The 23238-nt window shown below is 37.7% G+C and overlaps 2 protein-coding genes across 2 annotated transcripts; both read right to left on the minus strand.

Annotated features, from left to right (window-relative positions):
• Window positions 1-609: 609 nt before the first annotated feature.
• LOC113462995 lies at window positions 610-8329 on the minus strand. The gene is made up of 5 exons (XM_039128567.1): window positions 7762-8329; window positions 3139-3300; window positions 2979-3065; window positions 1689-1792; window positions 610-777 (listed from the first exon to the last, which is right to left on the minus strand). The coding sequence occupies exons 1-3, from the start codon at window positions 8327-8329 to the stop codon at window positions 2986-2988; spliced, it is 810 nt and encodes a 269-aa protein (XP_038984495.1). The 3' UTR covers window positions 610-777; window positions 1689-1792; window positions 2979-2985.
• Window positions 8330-20331: 12002 nt separating this feature from the next.
• LOC103711006 lies at window positions 20332-22146 on the minus strand. Its single transcript, XM_008796971.3, has 2 exons — window positions 21876-22146; window positions 20332-20797 (listed from the first exon to the last, which is right to left on the minus strand). The coding sequence occupies exons 1-2, from the start codon at window positions 21992-21994 to the stop codon at window positions 20434-20436; spliced, it is 483 nt and encodes a 160-aa protein (XP_008795193.1). The 5' UTR covers window positions 21995-22146; the 3' UTR covers window positions 20332-20433.
• Window positions 22147-23238: the final 1092 nt, after the last annotated feature.

Below are 23238 nucleotides of genomic sequence, written 5' to 3' on the forward strand. Positions count from 1 at the left end.
CCAAGAAAGCCCTTCATACGTAGTTGAAGAAGAGTTGTTATCATTGCACCTCTCTCTCTCTCTGGATTAGAAAAGTAGCTGCTACCTTCCCATTCCACTCTGCTGCTCTCCAATCCCAACCTCTTTTTCTTCAATATGCTAGTCCATCTTCTCATGAGCTATGCTGTGTTCTGTTTCTCTTTGCACTTAATTTTGAATGTCAGGGTGAAGAAAAAAGCGATTTACAGTTTTTTTTGATATTGGAATTTTCAAAAAAAAATATTGGATCGAAAAGTAAAATAATTGATCCAACAAATAAGTTGCTACTCAAGTTAGGATGAGTTGGAAATCTAGTACTAAATATATTTAGGCTGGAGTAGAGCTGCATTGGATTTTCTGAGTATATATTGGCATTTCATACTAATATCAAGTTCAATAAGTCTACCCACTCTTACTCAAATTTCAACTTGCGCTGGATCAGGCTCAAACTAGCTTGACCTGATCTGGGCCCAGTCCCACAAACTCTATTTTTCAAATAGCTAATCGTAACAAACACTAAAATATCATGGTTTGGGTCTGCCTCAAATTAACCCAACCCAAATAGCATCCTCTACTGTACAAGGATATTAATAGAATAATTTATCTTTGTCAACATCATGCTTTTGGAAAGCGCACAATGCACAGTTTGTATTCCATACAGTCAAAATAGGATTAAGCATTTATCTTATACACATCCATACATCTGTGCTTCCATGTGCACGTGAGCGCACAGAGGGTTTCTAGGATTCAATCTTCAACCTGCTGGTGCAAAAGAAATCATAGTTTCGTTAAGGAACCACACGATTGATCTAGAATATCTATGATATCTAAAAAAAGTTCATGTGTTTTGGAGGGCATTTACTTATGCCTCAAATGGTCCAAAAAGTGGGTATTAATGGCTCCACATCATGTTTTTACATCATGTTTTGGGATGGTTAGATCATAATCTCCAGCATGGATCCAAAAGTTTTTGTCTTATTACTCATTTCAACATAACAGAAATATTGATACCATCCATTTTGTGACCCCATACATACGTAAATGACCTGCACACACTTCGTGGTTTTTTAGCATTTAAGATGTCATAGATGATGATTAATGGTGTTGATTTTGCACCTACAGTACTGAAGCCTCCCATCAGCATAAAATCAACCATGCTCTATAACATTTTAAATGTCTAGAAACAAGAAAATCAAAAGGTTTTAAGATTTGCTACCTCTTAGAACCTACCTATGCATCAGTGACCACCAATAATGAAAAACCAATCTTTTGGTTCTCTTGTGGGTGTGGTTAAACAGAAGCTGATATTAACCAAAACATCCTTGATGAAAATCACATCTAGACTGAAAAATTTTGGTTTTCAAACAAGGATGGATATCTAGAAATAGCTTATAGATCATGGATTCATGCAGTCTACAGAAGGCAATATAACAGCAAAATAATAGTATGCATCCACTATGAAAAAATTAGCGCACCCTTTCAATAATCAGAGAATAATTAAAACTAAAGAGAAATCAGGCCTGAGACAAATTGACCCATTAAAGAATCTTCCTTCCAAATCCTTGAATGCTTGGAAAAGCACAAAGCAAATATAAAAATCTTCCCAGTCTAACATATAATAAAAGAGATTTCTCTTATGGATGCTCAAAGACAAGACAAACAAACCATACCTGATTGCTAGCTATTGCACAAAGCAGATGTTCTCGAGGACAACTGTGGAAGTACCTTTCAGACTCCTCATCAGAACCTTTTGAACAGCGCCTTCTACTCTAGCCTGCAAATTTTGATGCTGATAATCTCAGACATTGTAAACCAACCAGATGGTAAATAAGGATGTTGAATTTCTTTCCCTTTACATCAGTATAGTTCAGCATATTTTATGAAGGACAATGAGTCAACAGCATGCCCTGGGCATGTTCTCTAGTTGAACTAATATATGGTGATGCATATCAAATTAATTTTGACATCTATATAAGGTTTCAGATTTTTACTAACAAGAGGCTAGTTATAACACAAACCGAAGATGACATAACCAGCTCTAAGCATCAAGAATGTGTGCCTTTTTTCATCAAGAAATCTATCTGTCACTGTATGAAAGATAGAAAACTAGAAAATTAAAAACTAGAAAAATTTATACATACCAAGTAGGGTTTTGAGAAAAAATAATCAAAGAAAAATATATTCTAAACTTCCAAAGGAAAGCATTACCTATCCATTTGATGCTATCTGTCTGAAATATTCTTCGCCAAAGTTCTTATTATCAAGGACATCTTGTGATGCTACAAGCCTTTTCCTATCTTGTCTCACTGCTATTATTGATGTTTACCTGTTTTCCTTGTCTTTTACAAGCCTCCAAAGTAAATTGAAACCTCTCTTCTTATTGAGAAAATCTTTGGCCTCCCTTATCTGAATCTATTTCCAGCACGTTTAGTACTATTCCTTCGTTGAGTTTTAATATGCCTATAAAAAACCTTCTCTTCTTCAGATTCCCAGCAAGCTCCTCAGCATCCATGAGCATGCTGATGTGCACGAGTCGACCAGGGCTGATAACCAATCGAAATTTTTGTGCTAACACAGACATGTAGTTAAATGGATCAAGTCAACCTACAGCCCGGGATCAACCATAACCTTGTCAGACATGGTGTTACAATTTGGACATAAGTTCTAACAAATGCAGAATATAATAGAGAAGGGTAGCCATGAGAGGGATACGAAGCTTTAAGTGGCAGTTCAGAGGCATCTCACCGCTTGCTGCCAAAGATTCTATAATGAAATCACCTTTCTAATTCTAACAAGTTAACTACTTATTCTCTCAAGGTGTTCTAAATAGAAATACATACAAGAGAGCATCTAAAGAAAGAGTACTTGTACTTGTCCATTTCCTATTGTTTAATCTAATAGACTGGGTCAATATCTAACCAAATAACACAAAAGTAGTACAAAATAGAGCTCTGCATCACCTGGCGGTTAAAAGAATTCCAGTACAAAAGAAGGGATGAGGATTTTCAGATAAGTCTTGATCCTTTCAGCCTCCATAATTGGTATACCTAAAGAAATAAAACCAAAGCCATATATAAAAAATACATGAACTTCAAATTTATAACTAAAGCTCTGCATCACCTGGCAATTTTCTTTTCGAACCATTATCAATATCACTCAGTGAACCAAGCCTTTGGATAAGATCATCAAAAGGTGGCCTCGGTTGACCTAATTTTGTAAGAGTCAAAACTATTAGCCACAGATTGCGTGTGAAGTAGCTGCAAGCAAGTCTTATCCTGTCAACTACATAAAAAGATATTAACGTATGATAATGCCAAGATGACATAGAAATAAAAAAAGAAAGCATGAACTTTTAAGTATTCTCCAATTTTCGCAATTCATGCATGTACATACCATCAAAGTAATAAAGTAACATGCTGATACCATATTGAGACAAAAATCTAAGACAAAGTTATGCCAGTTTGAGGTCAGTGTAGAGAGGTTTTGGGTATGCCTTTTGCATAACAAACAAAGAGTAACAAACAAATGGTTTATATCCAAAGTGATACAGATGACCGGCAGCTACCAGACCATCACCACCATTATTTCCTGGGCTGCCGATAGCAAGAATTCGGCTATGTTAACTTAATTTGTAGACCTATTGAGATAGTGAATTTATAATTATTACTTTGAGGCATAGAAAAAAGTTAACAAGCATTACACACTAAACACAAAAAAGTTGTCTCTAACGTGATGAAACTATATTATACCATAATAAAGGATCAAGCATGGTACGTCGTATCGGCCCGAACTAGGAGGCACGGAACATAATGTACCATACCGGTTCGGTACTGATATCCGATACAGGTAGCATACCGACACTCGGTACACCAAAAAAATTCCGCACTGTACTGTACTGATACTGTACTAATGTGGCACCGGTACGGAGTCCGGTACCAAGACGAACCTTGGGATCAAGGATTAAGAATATAAAAATATGCCAAAAAAAATTACAAGCTGGCTAATAGAAAAAAAGGATAAAGATAAAGAAAAAAGACATGTTTGGTATAATGCCCGTGTGATTTGGTAGTGGGAATATATGATGTAATCTACCGTATCACCACAAACACTAGCCAAGCATGTTTGGAAAAATGAGTAATAATATCACATAATGCAAACTAGCCATCTATAATATGTTAGTAGGGGGGAAACATTTTTCTTATTTCTTTGTGTATATACTACACTCAGTTTCTTTCATTAAGAACTATATATGTTTTGAACATTGGGACAAGAATCTTAGATCTTCAAAACAAATGTCATAGTTTAAGATGAACAAAGGAAGCTAGAAGCAAGAAGAGAAGATGCAATAATAAATTCTGATGCAAGGAAGATACTGGCTATATCTATTTGTTACTAGTAAGAAGTAGATTTGCTTTGAACTTTCAGGTAAGAATTTTTTTGAATCTTTTAAGATAAACTTCAAGCTTAAGTGAAACCATGGAATCCTATCACTGAAAGGAACGTAAAATTATATTGCTAGAATTCAAACTAACACAAGGAACAAGTGTGAGGGGCAGTTGACGCTGTGAGGGCCTGGTCCATTGACCGGCCCGCACACTCATTGGGCTTGGGCTGGCCTGAAGAGACCAGCCTAGTGGTTGTACGTGAGCCGCACGTGACGAAACAGGAGAGGAGCACTCCGGTTGGGAGTCTCCTTCCTCCCCATTTTCGATCGCGATCGCGATCGGAATAGTAGTTGTTCAAGCTAATCCGAACACCGAAAAGCCCGGATTTTTGCCTATTTAAGCTTCCCCATCCTCCCCTTTTGAGATCCATCAAAGAATAGAGGTAGTTTTTCTTTCGATCTCAAGCTTTCTTCTCAAGAATCTTTCCCCGTTTTTCGTCAGAAAAGGGCGCCGGCGAGCCTCCCCGGACCTAGGTACGAGCTCTCCATCTTCTCCTCTTCCTTCCTTTGTGTTTTGGGCCTTCATTCCCGTGGATTTAAGCCAGCAATCGCCTGAGTCTCTTCCAAAATAGAGCACATTTATTTTGGTTTCTTCCACCGTGATTTCACACCGCCGGCCGCTGGGTTTGATCGGGGATTGCGATCGCCTGTGGTCACTGTCGGGTGGGCAACTGGGCCACCCTGCTGCCACCTGTTACTGGCGAGGGGAAGAAAGAAGAGAGATGGAAAGAAGGATTCTTCCCTCTTTTCTCCTCTCTACTTTCTCTCTCCTGTCTACTTTCTCTTTCTAAAAGATCTATGGAACCCAGTATCAGGTTTTATTGACCTGATCTACGAACCCGAGTTGATATCTGAAAAAAGGTCCTAAACTGCTCTAGTGCTCGGAAAGCCTACCAGATCGATCATCCGATCTTGTCAAGTGTCCGTAGAATCCACTGATGATGAACTATGTTAAATGACCTTGGTCCTGATCAAATTCATGCCCTATGAATTATTGATCGAATCGTTTGGGCCTGACCCACCCGAAATCGTCGAATGCTATCATCCGGCAAATCGTCCCTATTTTTTATTATTTCAATTCGATTAAAATCGTCAAACAAAAATTAATTTTGCTTGTAATATTTTTAATAGGGTTAACTAAATTGCTTAGTAAAGTTTGACAGTCTAAGATGAAAGAGGTAAGTAGATCTTATACTCCTTATTATTTTCAAATTATCATGTTTTCCATGCATATGATTTTTCGGTAAAAATATTATATTTTTCTTAAAATTATGAATCAACATACGTATTATGAAAATCATGTTTTATTATGAAAAATAATTTCATGAATGTTTTAATAAAAATAGCTTTGTTATGAAATATGAATCTGATAATACCATTTAGTATTTTTCATCTATTTATATGAATATTTTAAGAAAAAGATATTAATTTTCTAAAGGCTCTTCGATACCTATGTATGATCTATAGAATTAGAAAATCAATACCCTAAAGTTAACATCCAACAAAAATGGCTCTCTATCAATGAATTAAAGTTGGTAACGAATACAAATTATGATATCTTGTTGATTACGAAGATGGCCCTATCATGGGTTATAGTGACCATGGCACGATTATCTGTGAGCAATGTTTTGATCCATAATGATTAAATGACATGAAGAATAATTTATCAATTTATTTGCAATATAAACTTGGAGCTATGTTTATGAAAGATGGATGATTTGTTCATACATGATTTACTTTATAACTTGTTTTAATATACTATACTATAAAATGCTTATTTTGAAATATCTATTATTTTTCTTAAATGATGCATTGACATGAAAAAACTTATCCTTGATCCGGTAAGATAGACTAAGATTTGCTTACTGAGCTGTGTCTCTTATATATCTCCATTTTTATTTTTCTCTCTCTATATGAATAGGGTCGATAGGAACGAAGAATGGTCCACGCTTGGAGTTCACGCTAGCAAGCTTGGCGATTTTGTAGAAGAATTTTAGTATCTTAAATTAACTATGAATTTGTAGTTAATGATTTTATGAATGTTGAGGATTATGAATTTGATATTTATATTTGGATCTAGACACTCTGGACCAGTGTTGGTTGTATTTAATAGATAGTAAAATTGGACTTTTATTTATCATATTTTGTTAGATAGATTTGAAAGCTACATGTAATATTGGCTTCATGTTATCTTGGATTGTATCCCTCGGTAGCACGACCATGTTATACTCCGAATTTGAGACGTGATAGAAGCATGGATGGGGAATGGATTTACATTAAATTTAATGATTCCTACATTTGAAAGCTGAAATCTAGCCAATGCAATAAGATAGACCCTATCATACATGACAGCACTAGGAAAAAGTATAGATACATACATTAGGAAACAACAATTTTCCAACATAGGCTACTTTTCAGCACTTGATCCTGAATAGAAGATTTTTGAATCTTCAAAACAGATCTTATAAACTAAGTAAGATGTGTAGAAGACCACTAATAACAAAACCAACATATATTATGAATGATCTTCTCATTTATATTCAAATCTTGACAGCCTATTTGGATGATATTTCTATCCATCTTGGGAAGGTGAAATAATGATGGCAAGCTGCAAGGTGGAGCAAACACATCTGCCAGTATTGGATCTTTTACAATGTCTAATGGCATGCCATGGAGCTTGAAGGATCAGAGCCTGGACAGTTAAAGCACTTAGATTCATCATGGCATCTCCCGGTCCAGATGAAATACCAACAGCCTAAGCCAGATGCCTGATCTCTATCCTTACTTTTCTCAAGTGTCTCCATGCTTGACTCCATGACCATTTACATGGTCTCACATCTAGCTTATCATTATCCAAAGCTCAAATGTCATGAGATCCACATCAATTAAAAAACCTTCCGTTCCCAACAACAAATGTAAAGATAAACTCCATAACGGAACTCAGGACACAATCTAATGCCATTCACAGGTATAATGAAAGAAATTTGAAGGATATCATGTGTCCAACAATCAATCCCTTCAGAATTAGTATACGATCCAATTTTCTTCAGGGACTCTTAGTCACGCTACAAAGTTTTATATCAGCATAAACTCAAAGAAAAACGGAAAATATCAAAAAAGCCGTGAACTGAACAGAAGCAAAGATAGAAATTGGCAAATTAAGCAGAACCAAAAACGACTTCTTTCAACCAAATTACCCAACTTAAAATTAATTCAATGGGAAAAGAATTACTTCTTCCTAGGCTTTAATACATCAACCAAGGTACTAAGCTAAAAAGCCATAAAGATGAAATTTTTACCGCTGCGATCGGATAAGGACCCCATTAACTCCTCTATCAAGGTGGCCACGCTCAGTCTCCGCCACATCTTTCTGGGAGAGATACGACACCGCTTGGCCCCCCATCCCTCCTCCCGAAGAGACGCCGCAAGAAGAAGGCGAGGCGCGGGTTGAGACGCAGCGCGTCTTCTCAGAGACCAAAGAGGAAGACGAGAGAGCGTCGGAGATGGTCGGCGGCGGGTATATGGGGACGTAATCGGGGCGGTGGCGGCGAAGGCGGAGGAGGAGGAGGAAGAGAGAGTGGAGGCGAGAGGTTTCCAGAGGACACAGTGAGATGGCATCGGGCGGGATTTGGCCTTGACAGTTGTTAACGGGACAGGGCTGTTACAGTCGCATCTTTTGCGCGAACAAAAGGGTTCCCCTTCCTTCGTCAGCCACCGTTGGATGACCATCCACACATATCTCAAAGCTCTCCAAACCTGCCATTCACCGCCGGCGCAGCTCTCAAAGCGACCGTGGGCGATCCAACGGTGGCCAAGCGCAAAGGAAGGTGATTCCTTCTTTCGGACAAAGGACGGGGTTGCTAACATTCCGATGCGATGGCGTCCGGCCATAGAAGGAATGAGATTTTTATTCATTTATTTATTTTGCAAATCGACACGTAATATTCTTGAAGAGAAAAGAAAAAAAAAAAGCATGTAACATTATCTTGCATTTGCCAACTATTTTTCGGTTTCCTAAAATAAATATAATTAACAATTTCAAAATAAATGTTTCAAATGCAGTTGGTAATGCTATATCCTCAAATATGGTCGAGATGTCAGAAAGTCTTAGTTCTTTTCAATTTTTTTATTTACAATTTTTTTTTTATATACAACTGCAATTCCCATCCGCCAAAGGGGTGCAACCAACATAATTAAAAAAAGAAGATAACTCAGAAGGTGAGACACCGACACGTAGCCCTCTTGGTGAAATCTCCAAAGTGGTGGACCACGAATCAGGCTATCCAATTAGCCGCATTGTTTGCCTTCTTATAGATATGTTTGAACCACGACGGGTCATCCTCGTCCAAAAATCTGCGAACATCATGGATCAGCGAGCTCTATCAAGCTCCGAATCTTGGATGCATGCAATCACCAAGGCTGAAATGTATAGAAAGCATACTAAAATATCAATTCATCTTATTACACTTGAATATAGAGTTCCTAATAATAAATTGACTTCAACCTTTTTCCAATATTATTATCATAATAAATTGATTCTTAAATTATATCATATTTATGATGAAAACTAGCATCGATTTTTATAAGGTCATGTTGGTTTAAGATTATAGCATTGATAATCCAATAAAAACACTTTATCTTATCTAATATATTGTTGGTGAGTTACGAAAAACTAATTAAAAAATAGTAGTAAATTTTGAAGTAAGGACACTTTAAATGATAACCATTCCCATAACTATATTTTATGGTTCTCATGGTCGTAATGTATAAATAGTGGATATTTATCAGACACTAGTAGAGTTAGGCATAACACACGTGTCGATATGCTAGAGGTTAGAGCTTAATATTAGATTTAGCAATTGTTGTGCTTCTCCTAATTTAATGCTTGAAGCAAATAAGTTCAAGCTCAATCAGCGGCCACTCTTATATAGCAAAACAATTTGACATTGAGCAAGATTTGGGATATTGTTCCATTCCCCCTCAATCAATCACTAGCTTTCTAAATTGTATAAATAGCCAATGATTGAGCATTAATCCTCTCTAGTTCGAACGCGAACCAGAGAAAGCTGGAACTCTGCATAATCTTTACTTGTAATAAAAGAGAGCTAATTTATTATAAGAGAGTCCCACCTTAAAATTGAATGGTAGGACCATTGGGACAAGCCTTAGTCCACACCAACTATTTTTTATTTTGCCTATTTTAATTAACACTTCATTTAATAGAAATTATTGAAGATAAAATGTAGCAGTTCTTTCGTCATGGATACATGCACGTCATTACCCATTGCTCACTACAGGATTTTAGCATGCCAATAACAAAGTATCTTGTGGACGGTTTGAGAAAGAAGGCTATAATTTTTTTTAGTCTAGATAGAAAAGAATTCCCAATGACAATTTTGACAATTTGGCCACAACAACCTTTTGCTATTAAATATTAGAGATATTGGTAAAAGTTAATGATAGAGGAAAGGTAAATGAGAACTATTTCATCAAAAAAAAGAAAGTCTTACGGAAGTTTATCAGAAAGCAGCTAAGCCTTGAAGATTAGCAGGCAAAGTAAATGAGTTTAAGCTTATGATGTCGCAAGTAGGGATGACAATGAGATAGTTTAATGTTAACCTAAGCCTGAATTTCGCATAGTTCAATGGGGCCCAAGCCCAACGTTGATTTGCTTGAGACAATGCACCAGGCCGAACTTAATATACTAATCAAGTGGGCCTAAGCCCACCCAGCCACATTGGGCAACATCAACTTGACCGGGCCTGTCATAGTTTAACCCATATACACATCAAATGCGACCGAATGTTCCTTCTCGACCAAACTATTATTTTGTAATTGGACTTTCTTTATACCTGCACCATCCTTCACAGGGCTTCAGTCCAACTAAAATAGGGACTTTTTTTTTTCAAAAAAAAATTAGCACTCTTAACTCAATTGAACACACCAATATTGATGTGCTGATGTGCCTAGACTAGAATCCTCATGCCATAAGAGAGAGGGGGGGAAAACTTAATCAACAGGGGTCAACCATCATACCAAGAGAGTGAATACATATATTTAAGAAGGGTCCAAAATAATCTTTGATATCCCTACATATTTGGAGACCATATGAATTGATGAAATATCTAAAAACTTAACATAGATATGCTCTAAATTCTTAACCTCCTCGACTCTGCATAAAAGTATCTATGTTTTTTAACTTTGCAATTCTCATGATAACCAAATTAGAATTCTCTCCTAGGGTTTTTAAATCATGCTGAATTTCCATAAGAAAAGAGTTTTAACATTGCCTAGACTTGAGAACAAAAGGGTCCAAGAGGGATAGATACTTTAATTAGACTGGGATTTCCATAATTCTATGCATAATAAGAGTTCCAATTCCTCCATTCAAATTCACAATTATATGTTAACCATAACGAAACTTAAGCTTATCTAGATTAAAAATATAATATACCAAAAAAAGTATAAATAATTTCATGAAGAAGGTATATTAGAATCTAATTCACACTAAAATCTTTTCAAAATTTATTCTATATTTAAAATTTTTGGTAGCAGCCAAACTTTCATTTTGACAACAAAATTTAAGCTTATTCAATTAAGAGCATAACATACCAAAGAAATCATCTTGAATTTCATGGAGAAGGAATATTAGCATTTAATCCATGCAAAAATATTTTCAAATTTATCTTACATCTAAATTTTAAATAACTAGTTCAAATAAAATTTCATATCAATTTTTTCTTTCTTTTTTTTTTTTCTCTCGCATGAATATAGAGAAGTCTATGAGCTCGAATATATAACCATGCTTTTATCATGTGTACATAGCATCTGCTTGATGCTAATATGCATATGCAAGTTTATTTTCACATATTTACGCCTTCGAGGTTTTAGCCAAAAGGAGTAAAGTTCTTTAGAAAGCTTAAGATGTCGTTACTACAGGAGATATTTAGGATACCAGATATTTTGCTTAGACATTTTACAGAATATTTTTATGGATCATTCTAGAAGATATTACATAGATATTCCTAGAATTAGATATTTGTTGCATTGAGAGGACTAGATTGCTCTTAGAAAATTGACCAATTGCATAATTAAGGCCATACGTGTACTTGGCCAGGGCCTATAAATAGCAGAGGAGGGCTCCATATATTATCAACTCCTCTAAGAGTGTTGCGCTCTCTGCACTTTGTAATAGTAGAGCTCTCTTTTCACTCTTGATCGCTCTTTTACATTCTCCCCCTTGCCAAGTTTTGGGAAGGAGACCTCGTTGCCCAGAGGGTTTGGCACGTGTCTTGGTAAAGGCTTAGCATAAGACGGAAAGATTTACTCAGTCTACGCGGTGGTAATCCAAGCACAGCACGAGCTTTGGACAAGGCAAAATCAATGAATCCATGGCATCGTGCTGGTAATAAGGAATATCTTGCGTAATATTTAACTTATGGAGGGTGGTATTCACAAGACTGTTTAGAGCTTTAACTAGTCTTATCTAGAGGTGCAAATGGGTCGGGTCGGATCGGGTCGGGGTCACCGACCCGGTACCTAACCCTGATCTGATCCGGTTTTTTGTTCGGGTCCTAATTTTGGACCCAGACCCGATCCGGTTGAAGATCGGGTTGGGTCGGGTCGGGTTCGGGTCGGGTCCGGATCCGAGTTGGATTGGGTTCGAGTTCGAATCGAGTCCATTTTTTGTGCTTTTGGGAAAAAATTTTGAGCAAATCTAATTTGGTCATATCATAACTATGAGGTGCTGGGTGACCCATGACTTGAAAGACTTGCAATTGACCTCCAGTCAGAACAGATGACCCGTGACGAACTAAGTAAGTTTGTCTACCAGCCAAATTTCATATCACACTATTTTTTATCTACATGACTGATTGGACGGAACTTGGTGTCTCCCAGCTCCCCTCTCAGGAGGGCAAAGAAAATTCCAGACGTTCTTCCAAAATCCAATTCCATTGCAGAAACTGGCACATGACCCATATTCAGTTCAGCGTTCCCTCACTTTCTCCCTTCAAAAGTTAAAAGAAACAAAAACCGAAAAACAGAAGAAAAAAAAAACCCAGCTACCGAGACACCGGAGGTTTCAACAGTGTAATAGATCAAGAAAGAATCCGAGCTTTTTCTTTTTTATCTCTCTCCCTCTTCGGGTCCATTCGGATCGGATCGGATCCGTTCGGTAAACCCAGATCCGACCCAGAAAATGATTCGGGTCCATTTTTTGGACCCGACCCGGATCCACGGGTCCTAAAATTCGGATCGGATCGGATCTATGCGGGTCGGGTCACGGATTAATCTGACTTATTTGCAGCCTTAGTCTTATCCCGCGTACTGATGTGACTAGTTCTCGGACTGCGGAACACTTGCATTCAAGACCATATCAGCTAGATATATTCCATTCAAATCCTTTTCTCTTCATCACAAATTTTTTATTTCGGCCCTGCTTCCAGTGGAATGGTACCTCTTTAACTAGCCTCGTCAGACTAGTACCTGGCTGCGGACCTGCGGTGCGGAGTAATTGCATTTAAACCCCTGTACTATGGAATATTATATCTAGTACCTGGCGGCCTGCAGTGCGGAGTAATTGCATTTAAAACCGTGTCCTATGGAATATTATATCCAAGTGCTACTTTTAAAAGAGCCTACATGATAGGCTCCGTAAGCATTATAAAAAAAATCATTTTTTTGAATTTTGCATGCCTAGAAAAGCATTATTTTAATTGTACCTTCGAATTATTGATTGGTATGGGCCTAGCTCTAATGGATTATGAGCTGATGCTGGTCCAATGTGATATGTTGTATTAACAGAAAAATAACACAAAATAGAGCGATACGGTTCATGAGTAACATTTATGTTGCTCCACTATATATCTTATATTTCATGAAGTATGCAAAAATAGCGAAGATTAATTGGACATAAATTGTGTACAGTTTACTCGAGTTTTGGGTGTTTCTAGAACACTACTCTAGCCTAGTAGCAGATCAACCACATTAAGATTGGTTGGCATAGGACATTACTAGGTTGATCAAGCTTGTTGACAAACCCAGACATTAATTTTTTTTCCTAAAAGATCTCCAATAATGGAAGAAATTTCTGCGTTGCCTAGGACTGCAAATGAGTTCGACAAATATGGGGCAAGTAGTAATTTACTATAAGTCAGGGATATTTGAGCATGAGCTGAGCTTGAGCCAAGCACAACAGCTATTCAAACTTGATATCCAACATTCTATTAGCTCAATGTGTGTTCAGGTTTAGCTTGTCAAATTTTTATTTTATTTTTTAAAAAAATATATAACTTGTCAAGTTTTAAATGTCAACTGAAGTCTGCCATTTTCTAATCGAATTAGCATGATGGAGCCTATCCTCTTTGTGCATAATTTGATTCCTTTGATGCTCTACTAGTACTTACTGAATAAATGGGTATTTTCCTTGAGCTTTTCCTTCATTACCTTCATGAATTATGTGGGTTTTCTCTTGTAGAAGTGGCTGAAAGAAATTTCTAGATAAATATTTACAATATCAAATGTCGAAAATCTTTGAGGGGATATATGCAATAAAAGGGAAAATCAATATGAATAGCCTATACTTATATGTCTAGCCTTTGCATATAAAATTGTCCCTTGAGTGGAGAGTGCCAACTGGTTCAATTGATAAAGTCATTAGGGATTCGTTACCAATAACTTCGGTTCGAGTCCTGCCTGTGCTCCAACTTTAATAGATTTTGTCTCGTCCCAATTCTGAAAATTTTTTAGAAAATATAGTGTGCATGTAGCTTATGCAGGGGCGGCCCAATACATTTGGGGGCCTTAGGCGAATTCATTAGAAGATGCCTTTTTTATTATTATTTAAATAATAATTTTTTTTAATAAGTATAAAAATATTTTAAAATTTTTATTTAAAAATAATTCGTCTAGCTTTTTAAGAAGCAAAATTACTAATTAAACTTTTATACTCAAGATCCATTAAAATACTATTTTCAATCGATAATATAGCTAATCCATTTAATCTTTCTTGTGACATAGTTGATCGCAAATAAGATTTTATCAACTTTAATTTTGAAAAACTTCTTTCAATAGAAGCAACTGTTACAGGTATTGTTAATAATATCCTATATGCAATGCATGCATTTGGAAAAGAATCTGTTTTTTTTATAAAACTTAAAATATCAATAGGGGTACTAGTTTCTGTTTGTAAAAATTCTTTTAAAATTTTTAACTCTGAAAACAGATCAATACCATCAATATCAGAATATTCACCATGCTTTAAAAAGTTTTCAAGATTAAGACAACACTTTTTCAAATCATCTTCATTCAAAGATTTTAACATTCTAAAATTAAACAAAAAACCAAAAATATTTTCATATGCAGTAAATTGTTCAAACCTATTTTGAATTGAAAAAATAGCTTGATCTACTATATATAAAAAGTAATCAATTCTAAAAGATTCTTCAGCTGATCTTGTTATCTCATCATTATTATTTTCATCAAAATATTTTTTCTACGGATCACACGTTTTTCACGAAATATAGGTTCTGTTTCCATTTCATTTGCAATTTCTTTAGATGAATTTAAAGCATTCATGAATCCATTTTTCCTATAACTTTTCAAATAAGAAAGAAGACCTTTTAATTGATCTATAGCAACATCAATATGAATGTCTTCAGATTGTAAAATCTTACTAACTGAGTTAACAGCAAACAATATATCGTGCCAAATATTCATGTCTAATAAAAATTCAAAATTTTCAATCTCATATGTAGCTAAACATGTGGCTTCACTCTTTATTTTAGGATCTTCACTAGTTTCTGCTAATTGAACTAAAGCATCTCTTATTTTAGGAGCTTGGTTTTTAATTGCTTTGACACTTTCAATACGACTTTTCCAACGTGTTTGTGACAAAGGTTTAAGAGTTAATGTGGATATATTATCTTGTAAAATTTTCCATCGTTTTGTAGAAGAAGAAAATAAGGTATAAATTCGCTGTATCACTCCAAAAAAAGATATAGCCCTAGGACACGAGTTAGTAGTATCACATAATACTAAATTCAAGTTATGACATCCACATGGTGTGTAAAATGCTCTAGGATTTATATCTAATAATCTCCTTTGTATACCTTGATGTTTTCCTTTCATATTAGATCCATTGTCGTACCCTTGTCCTCTTATATCATTAACCTCAAGTTTATGTTTTTCTATTATATTTATAAGTTCATTAAAAAGGCCCTTTCCAGAGGTATCATCTACTTCTAAAAATTCTAAAAAATATTTTTCTACTTTTACTGAACTTGTTGAAGTATCTACACATCTTAAAACTAGGGTCATTTGTTCCTAATGGCTTGCATCAGGAGTGCAATCAAGTATTACAGAAAAATATTTTGCTTCTTTAATCTTTTTAAGTATTATAGCTTTAATTTCAGATGTTAATATTTGAATCAATTCATTTTGAATATTATGACCTAAATAATGATTGTGAATTTTACCATGTTGAATGCGCCGAATATGTTCTTGCATTATTGGATCAAATTCTGCAATCATTTCAATAAAACTTAGAAAATTTCCGTTATTGTTTTGATAGATCTTTTCATTCTTTTCTTAAAATGCTAAATTATTTTTTGCAAGATTTTTTACGACAACAATAATTCTAAATAGAACTTTTTTCCAATGATCCTTCTCTTGGTTTATTTGTTCTTGGAGACTTTTATCAATTGTATTATTTTTTAGCAATCTCACTTCTAAATCAATCCATCTATTCATGCTAATGATATGTTCATTAGTTGTTTCATGACTTTTAAGCTTAATACCTAGATTTTTCCAATCCCTACTTCCTTCATTGACTAATTGACTCGTGCTAGACTTTGAATCAAATAATTTACAGCAAAAACAATATACTTTATCCAAATCTTTCGAATACACTAACCATTTTCTATCATGTTTTTCACCATTAGATAACTTACGAATATAATATATCGTAGAGAAGTGTCTATTGTTTTCATCTTTAGGAAAATGAAAATCATAATCCCTAATTGGACCTCTTTCCACTATTAGATCTCTAAATTTTGTATCAATCATTTTCTATTGACCAGGATCATATAAATTTGTAGGAATAGAACTAGTTTCACAATCTTTTTTCTTATTTATCCTATCTCCATCTGATTTTTTATTGTGTTCTTTACTAGATATTATTTCACTAGCAATCTCATTTTTTAACTTTATTTCGGGTGCCTGTTCTATTGCTAATTCTTGAGTTGAATTTGATGTAGTGTTATGTTTGTTTGTAACAACAAATCTATATAGAGCTTCTTTTTGAGATTGAATGAGTTTATCGATTTTTCTTTTTTTTTGAGTTTTTCATACCCACAGTCATATTTTCTATAAGATATTTTAATCTATAAATAATATTATCAAACTAAGCAATTAAACAAACACTACAAACAAATCAAAATATAAAAAAGTTAAAAATAATAAAACTTAATTGTGTCAAGAAAAACAAACTCGGATTCCGACAAGTAGTGTCGAACTTAATTGTGTTGAGAAGAGGTGGAATAGTTCCGAACTCGACGGCGAGAAGAGGCCGAATAGTGCCGAACCGCTGAAGTCACAACAAATCTACAATTGGACTAAAAAATAACCAATTCTAAATTAATTACTTGACTAAATAAAAATTAATTGGACCAAAAATTAATTAATAAACTAAGTAACTAACAGTTACTTACTAACTCACCTACCTCACACTCACAGTGACCCGCCGATTCGCCGAACCGGGATCAGTGGGAAGTGGGAACTGGGATCAGTGGGAACCGCCGAACCGAGAACTTGGGATTTGGGAAGTGGGAGGAGGTCGGGAACCGGGAACCCCAAGGAGGCCGAAGCGACGGAGGAGCTGAGGAGAGGATGGGAGGAGGTCGGAGCGGCGGAGGACCGTGGGTGGGGGCCTTCCCTGGGCTAGGACTTGGGAGGAGGTCGGAGACTCGGAAGAGCCGAGGAGGAAGTCGGAGACTCGGAGTCGAAAGTCGGGAGGCCTCGCCGCCTCGGTCACCGCGGAGCCCGGAGGTCGGAGGAGCTGAGGACGGCGACTCGGCGAGGAGAGGACGGGAGGCCGGAGGCCCGGAGCTGAGGAGGCCGGAGCTCGGAGCCGAGGAGGAGGCAGCACGGATTGCCCGGACGCACAGTGGACCGGAGCTCGGAGCCGAGGACGGCGACGTCGGCGAGGAGAGCTGGAGAGGACTGAGAGCCGAGCTTAAAAGTTAAAATCGATTCTTTGGCCGTTTTGCGCTTTGCAAGCCGATTCTGCCGAGAACCGGAGAAGGTTCCGACATTAAAAAGGCAGGCCGCAGGCGGGCCGCAGCAGATGGGCAGAGAAGGGGGGAGAGAAGGGGGGAGCCGGGGAGGAAATGCCCGTTGGACTTGGCCGTTGCGTTGCGCGTTGCTTGTCGACGACTCGACGTTGCCCGCCCGTTGCTTGTCGACGACTCGACGTTGGCCGAAGGGACGCACTGCAGGCTGTAGCGGCGTACGGGCGGAGCCCGGTAGCCGTCACCCGTCGCCAATCCCCATCTGCCAGACGCCACCGCTCACTCCCAGTCCCAGCTTAGCCTTTCACATCCGTCGCCTAAGCCCACTCCCCATCTGTTATAGCGCCATTAATGGAGCAATAATAATAAAAAAAAAAATCGAGCCGTGGCTGGGTGGGGGCCTTCCCTCGGCCGGGGGCCTTAGGCGACCGCCTCGGTCGCCTAAGGCTCGAGTCGGCACTGAGCTTATGTAAAATGCTAACTAGTTAATTGACAAAATCTTGCCTCTGTTATGGTTTAGAGGATTTTGATTTCCCCTTGAAACACACAACCAGCACTATTATCTTGGGACAGAAGTACAAGATGAGGAGTATAGTTACTGGCCCAGTATATCGAACGGTCGAAAGAAGCAAGGTTGGCAAAGTAATCTACCAGTTCCCTTCCCTCAATATATGGCTGCAGGAAAATCTTGTTAGATTGATTGCTTGTGAATGACTCTAAGAAAGGGATCAGCTGAGTCACCCCCATCATTAGTCCAGGCGATCAGTGTCATCTAGTCATCTTCAAGAGCAATCCTGATAGCTCCCTTGCATATATGTGATTGCAGCATGAAGTCCCTCACGAGCGGTACTAAGCTCAGCCTTGGGCATAGACCTTGTGACATAAGAATGGTTCCCGCCATTAGTAGTTGTCAATGTTGATATTTCCAAAATCTACTCCATCATGCGGCTTAAATCTATCGAGGGCTCTCAGTCATCATCAAGAAAAATGAGGTGGAGTTTAAATTTTTGAGAATCCAACTGATACTTTTCAACTAGCCTTTTCGAGTGAGCTTATAGGTTGCAATAAATGTTATCAAAGTGAATCCGGCCAATAACATATGTAAACTAGAAGACACTGCATCATAGGCCCATTGAGGCTGATCAGGAGCCGATCGCAGTGGTAGTGATTAGATTTGAATAAATCTGAATTTTTAACCTGATAAAGACACTGAAGCTTAAACGAGAAAAGTATGTGAGGATCTGTGCAAGCTATATTTGGTCTCACCTTATATATGGTAAATAAACTCAAATAATATTTTATGGCTAGCTTTTTAGGATAAAAGTTTAGGTTGCGACACTCCACTCCAAGAGGGAAAAAAAAATAAGTTTCTTCTTGCCATGAATTGTGATGGAAATTTATTAATTTAATTTTGAAAATAATGGCAGGAACATAACTCCCTCGAACCGAACCCTGCAAGCTGACTTTCAGGTCAGTACCAAAAGACTTCTAATATGTCATGCCAGACTTGGGTCCATAGGTAGGCAAACCCTCTCCTGAGTTTTGACGAATACCAAAAGACTTCTAATATGGAGGCATGGATCTGGCCTGTATCTAGCTCCCAACAAACCAAATATACACATCAAGTCTATGCTTCTTTCTTTTGCTTTATTTTAAATTTTATTGCACTTGGATCTTGAGATTGACTATTTAATTAACGAAATCTTGGTTCATCCGACATCTAACCTTTGGTGTGATTCGGCGGCCTCCTTCCAACCTGGAAACTACCAGCCTCCAACTTACCAGAAATCTTCGAATCTCTTCAGCGACCACCAAACACCCTTTCCTCCACCTCCATGGCCCGCGGTCACCAGGACGGCATATGAACTGTTACCAGCTCGGAGGGCTTCGATTCATCCCGTCCTACCTAACGCTTGCCATCATCGGCCCCACACACATGGGCCGGTCGAAGCTGGCTCCCCACAAGCGACATACCATCGTACCAAACTGTGGCCCCTGTACTGTTTCAGTCATCAGATGTCTGTACTTGGGCACATCATTCACCACAACTTCCTCGTCCTTTCATGTCGTGTGGTGGGGCCGGAGTTGCCCTCCTTTCCTCACCATCATCATCTCCATCACTTTTAATGAACAGAAAGAAGGATTTTTACATCACCTGTGGGTAGACCGTAAAATGGGTCTTACTCATACAAGGATCATGCTGTACGTACGTACGTAGTATTTTAAATGTATGTGCATGTGGATCGGAGGAGGACTCCAACTTGAGTAAGTATATGAACGAGTTCCATGGATCGGACGATAGTTGTTCGACGATCAGATTTCCTTCTCTCGAGAGACGTGAAAGGTCATAGGTTCAATTGCAGGTCAGCGTATGAAAGTGCGACATAGTAAAAACCTTAGTAAAAAGCTACTACTACAGTCATCAAAAAATTGCGACATAGCTGGATTATTGGAGTCTCCGAGAAGGCTACAACTGTATGATGGAGGATTAGTTCTCGGTTATCAGCAAAATGCACGACCGCTACAGTCAGAAACTACAGGAAACCTTCCTCTCTCTCTCTCTCTCTCTTTGCCTACTCATGAAAAGAAGAGTCGAAAACATGCACTTCATTCATCTCAGATGGTCTCAAGTTCGTGGAAGAAGAGTTATTTAACTTTTAACTTACATATATAAGGGGAGGATTAACTAGAGACCTCTTCCAAGAGCTTATACCTCCGGACTTTTCCTCTGAAGACCTGCCTTCCCCTTCCCGAGCTTGGTGAGATCTCTTCCGAGCGCATCCGGTCAGTTGCATCCGGCGCCGGTCGATCCAGCGATCTTTGTTTCTTGATAGGCTTGTTAAGCTGTGGTGAGAAAGCCCCTCGATGGATCTTTCCTCCCGAGCCACCACCGGCACTGCTATTGTCAGCATTAGTAGAAGCTGAAGAGATTGAGCTGTTATGATCCGTGGTGGCTTCCTTTGAGAGAGGCTTCCCTCCTTCCTCCCTCAGACACCAGTTGCATGCTCGGTAGGATTCGGCTTTCGGATAGAGATTACTACAGTATCTGGTCGAACAATTACAATGAAAAGGTATCATCATTGTCAGAGAGCTGTTATCAATTTGATGATATGGCTGCAAAACGCACCTTGTTTCTCTTCAAGGTGAAGGCTATTATGGTTAACATGGTCAATGTTAATTCTACCTTGTTCTTTTTTAAGATGATGAGATAATGGATTGTTGATACTAGACAGATTGTCGACGACAATAGAAGGCTAAACTACGTAATGAATCTTAATTCATACGTTGACGAGAAAAATAAATCGATCAATGATCCCTTAATTCCATTTAATCGAACTTAGACTGATCATATACATGCTAAGGATTATTAATTGACTCTAGTTATATCAACTTACTATGAGCCTAAGTTGGATATTTGCTGTCTCTGAAACGGCCGGTACCAAATTGATGGGGCAAGGGCTTGTTGATCATTGTGTTGATTATGATTATTTTTCTATGGATTCATAGAATAACCATAGAAAACGTGTATGGAAGAACTAGCAAAACCTATGCCTAGTTGATGGAAATAGGAATTAAAAGGTCATGGTTTTTCATTATGGTTCTTTAATTTTGCTTTAGAATCATAGATTAATAGAAGATGATCAGTTGGACGACACTCTTATATCTCATTCCAGATCGACGCGAATAAGGCTTGCAGGCTATAAAATTTTGATTATGATTGTCGAGATCCTTGAGATAGCTCTAGATTTACGGAATAAAACCACAAGATAGGTCGGATCGAACACTTTTTAACACCTACGACAAATTAATGGAAATAAGGTTACAGTCAGCCACGATTTCGCTTATGATTGACAAATACCTCTGAACTCATAGAATAATCACAAAGACACTCATAAAACCAAGACCAAATTAATGGGAGCAAGGCTTGCTGATTATGATTTTAATGATGATTGCCGAGTTGCTCTAGTTTCATAGAACAAGTAAAAAAGATAAGTTGGAGATGAGGACTCGCAGAACCTAACCTAACCAAACTGATGGGAAAAGGCTTGCTAATTGTGATTTTGATAGCAATAACTCGGATGTAGCTCTATAGTCGTAACAAGAGAAGGGATTTCGAATCTTACTTGTGCTGAGACCTAACAAGGCAGACCTTGCATCGAAAGAGCTCTTGCCGCAGCCCGTGATCGCCGCACATGCAACAGACGGCCGACGATGGCGATGACGCAGCTCCTTTGCTCCCCATCTCATTTCCAAGAGAAGAAGAGGAAAGATCAAGCAAGAGTACTGCTCGTATTTTTCTTCTTATTTGTTGTTCTTTGAGCTAAAGAGGAGAGGAAAAGCATGGGAGGAAATGAGAAGAGAAAAGAGGGTGGAAGGGAAGGGGATGGTGGGGTTAGGATCATGCCTCACGCATCCTGCAGGGCTCTTTATGGGAGGGGTCCCTATCTGTGGTAAAATCTTGAAATTTCAGTATATGAAGGGTAGTTTGGAATAAGAGGAAGTCAAAGACAAAAAGGGTTAGAATGTAGAAAATGGATATTAAATCAAAGCTGCAAGGCTTCACGGTAAAAATATAAGTTTAAGTAAGGGGATTTAGGTAAGTTGGAACGGGATGGTTTGACTGGCTGAATGAGCCCCTTCCATGGATTTGTGTGGCAACTACCTTGCTGTTTCATGTATTATTCTTCAACCGGGATCCGGTTTGCAGAATACTATACATCTATGGGTGGCCACCGTCAAAAAATGGACGGCCATTAAATAATGGACACCGTATACGATACAACACATGCTCATAGATTATCTTGTTCGATAGATATCGACAGTCGCACGGCATTGCAATACTATATACGCACTGTATAGGATTCATGCTTATTATTTATGTTAAGTGGATGATAATTTTACTTTGCGATACTATCTCAACCCAATGTTAATAGACACAAAATGCATAACATGTTACCACCTTCATCAAATCAAGTATACATATCTTCAAGAGGGAAGAAAATATTATGTTAGAGAATTTGCCATTTCAATAATCACCAAAATGTTTCAAAACTACATTAAACATTCCTTATGGTCATATAATCAATAATAGAAGGATACAATGGCATGTATGTCTTATCCTCTAAATTTACTATGTGGATCTTATCTTGTAAAAAGAAGGAATTCTTTTATATTATGCGGGTCGTAAACAAATGTGGGTGAAGATTAAAGTGATTTGTTCACCAGAAAGAGGGATTAAAAATATAAAGCATTATTTCTATAATATGACCTTGTGTATCGGGTTCAACTGTTCCCCGTGAACTCCTCACGAGGTTAAGATAAGTTTTTTTTTTTCAAGGAGATATTAAACTCCGTTGCCTCAATGAGAGAGATGAGAAAGAGGTGGTTGGGTTGTTGGTGCCTCGTTCACAAGTTATATCGAAGACAGGACTTTTGGAACGAGAAACATCAAACTGTCCTCCAAAAACAATAGTTTTCATCTATTTC

Source organism: Phoenix dactylifera, chromosome 8 (assembly GCF_009389715.1).
Source record: "Phoenix dactylifera cultivar Barhee BC4 chromosome 8, palm_55x_up_171113_PBpolish2nd_filt_p, whole genome shotgun sequence".
Lineage (NCBI taxonomy): Eukaryota > Viridiplantae > Streptophyta > Magnoliopsida > Arecales > Arecaceae > Phoenix > Phoenix dactylifera.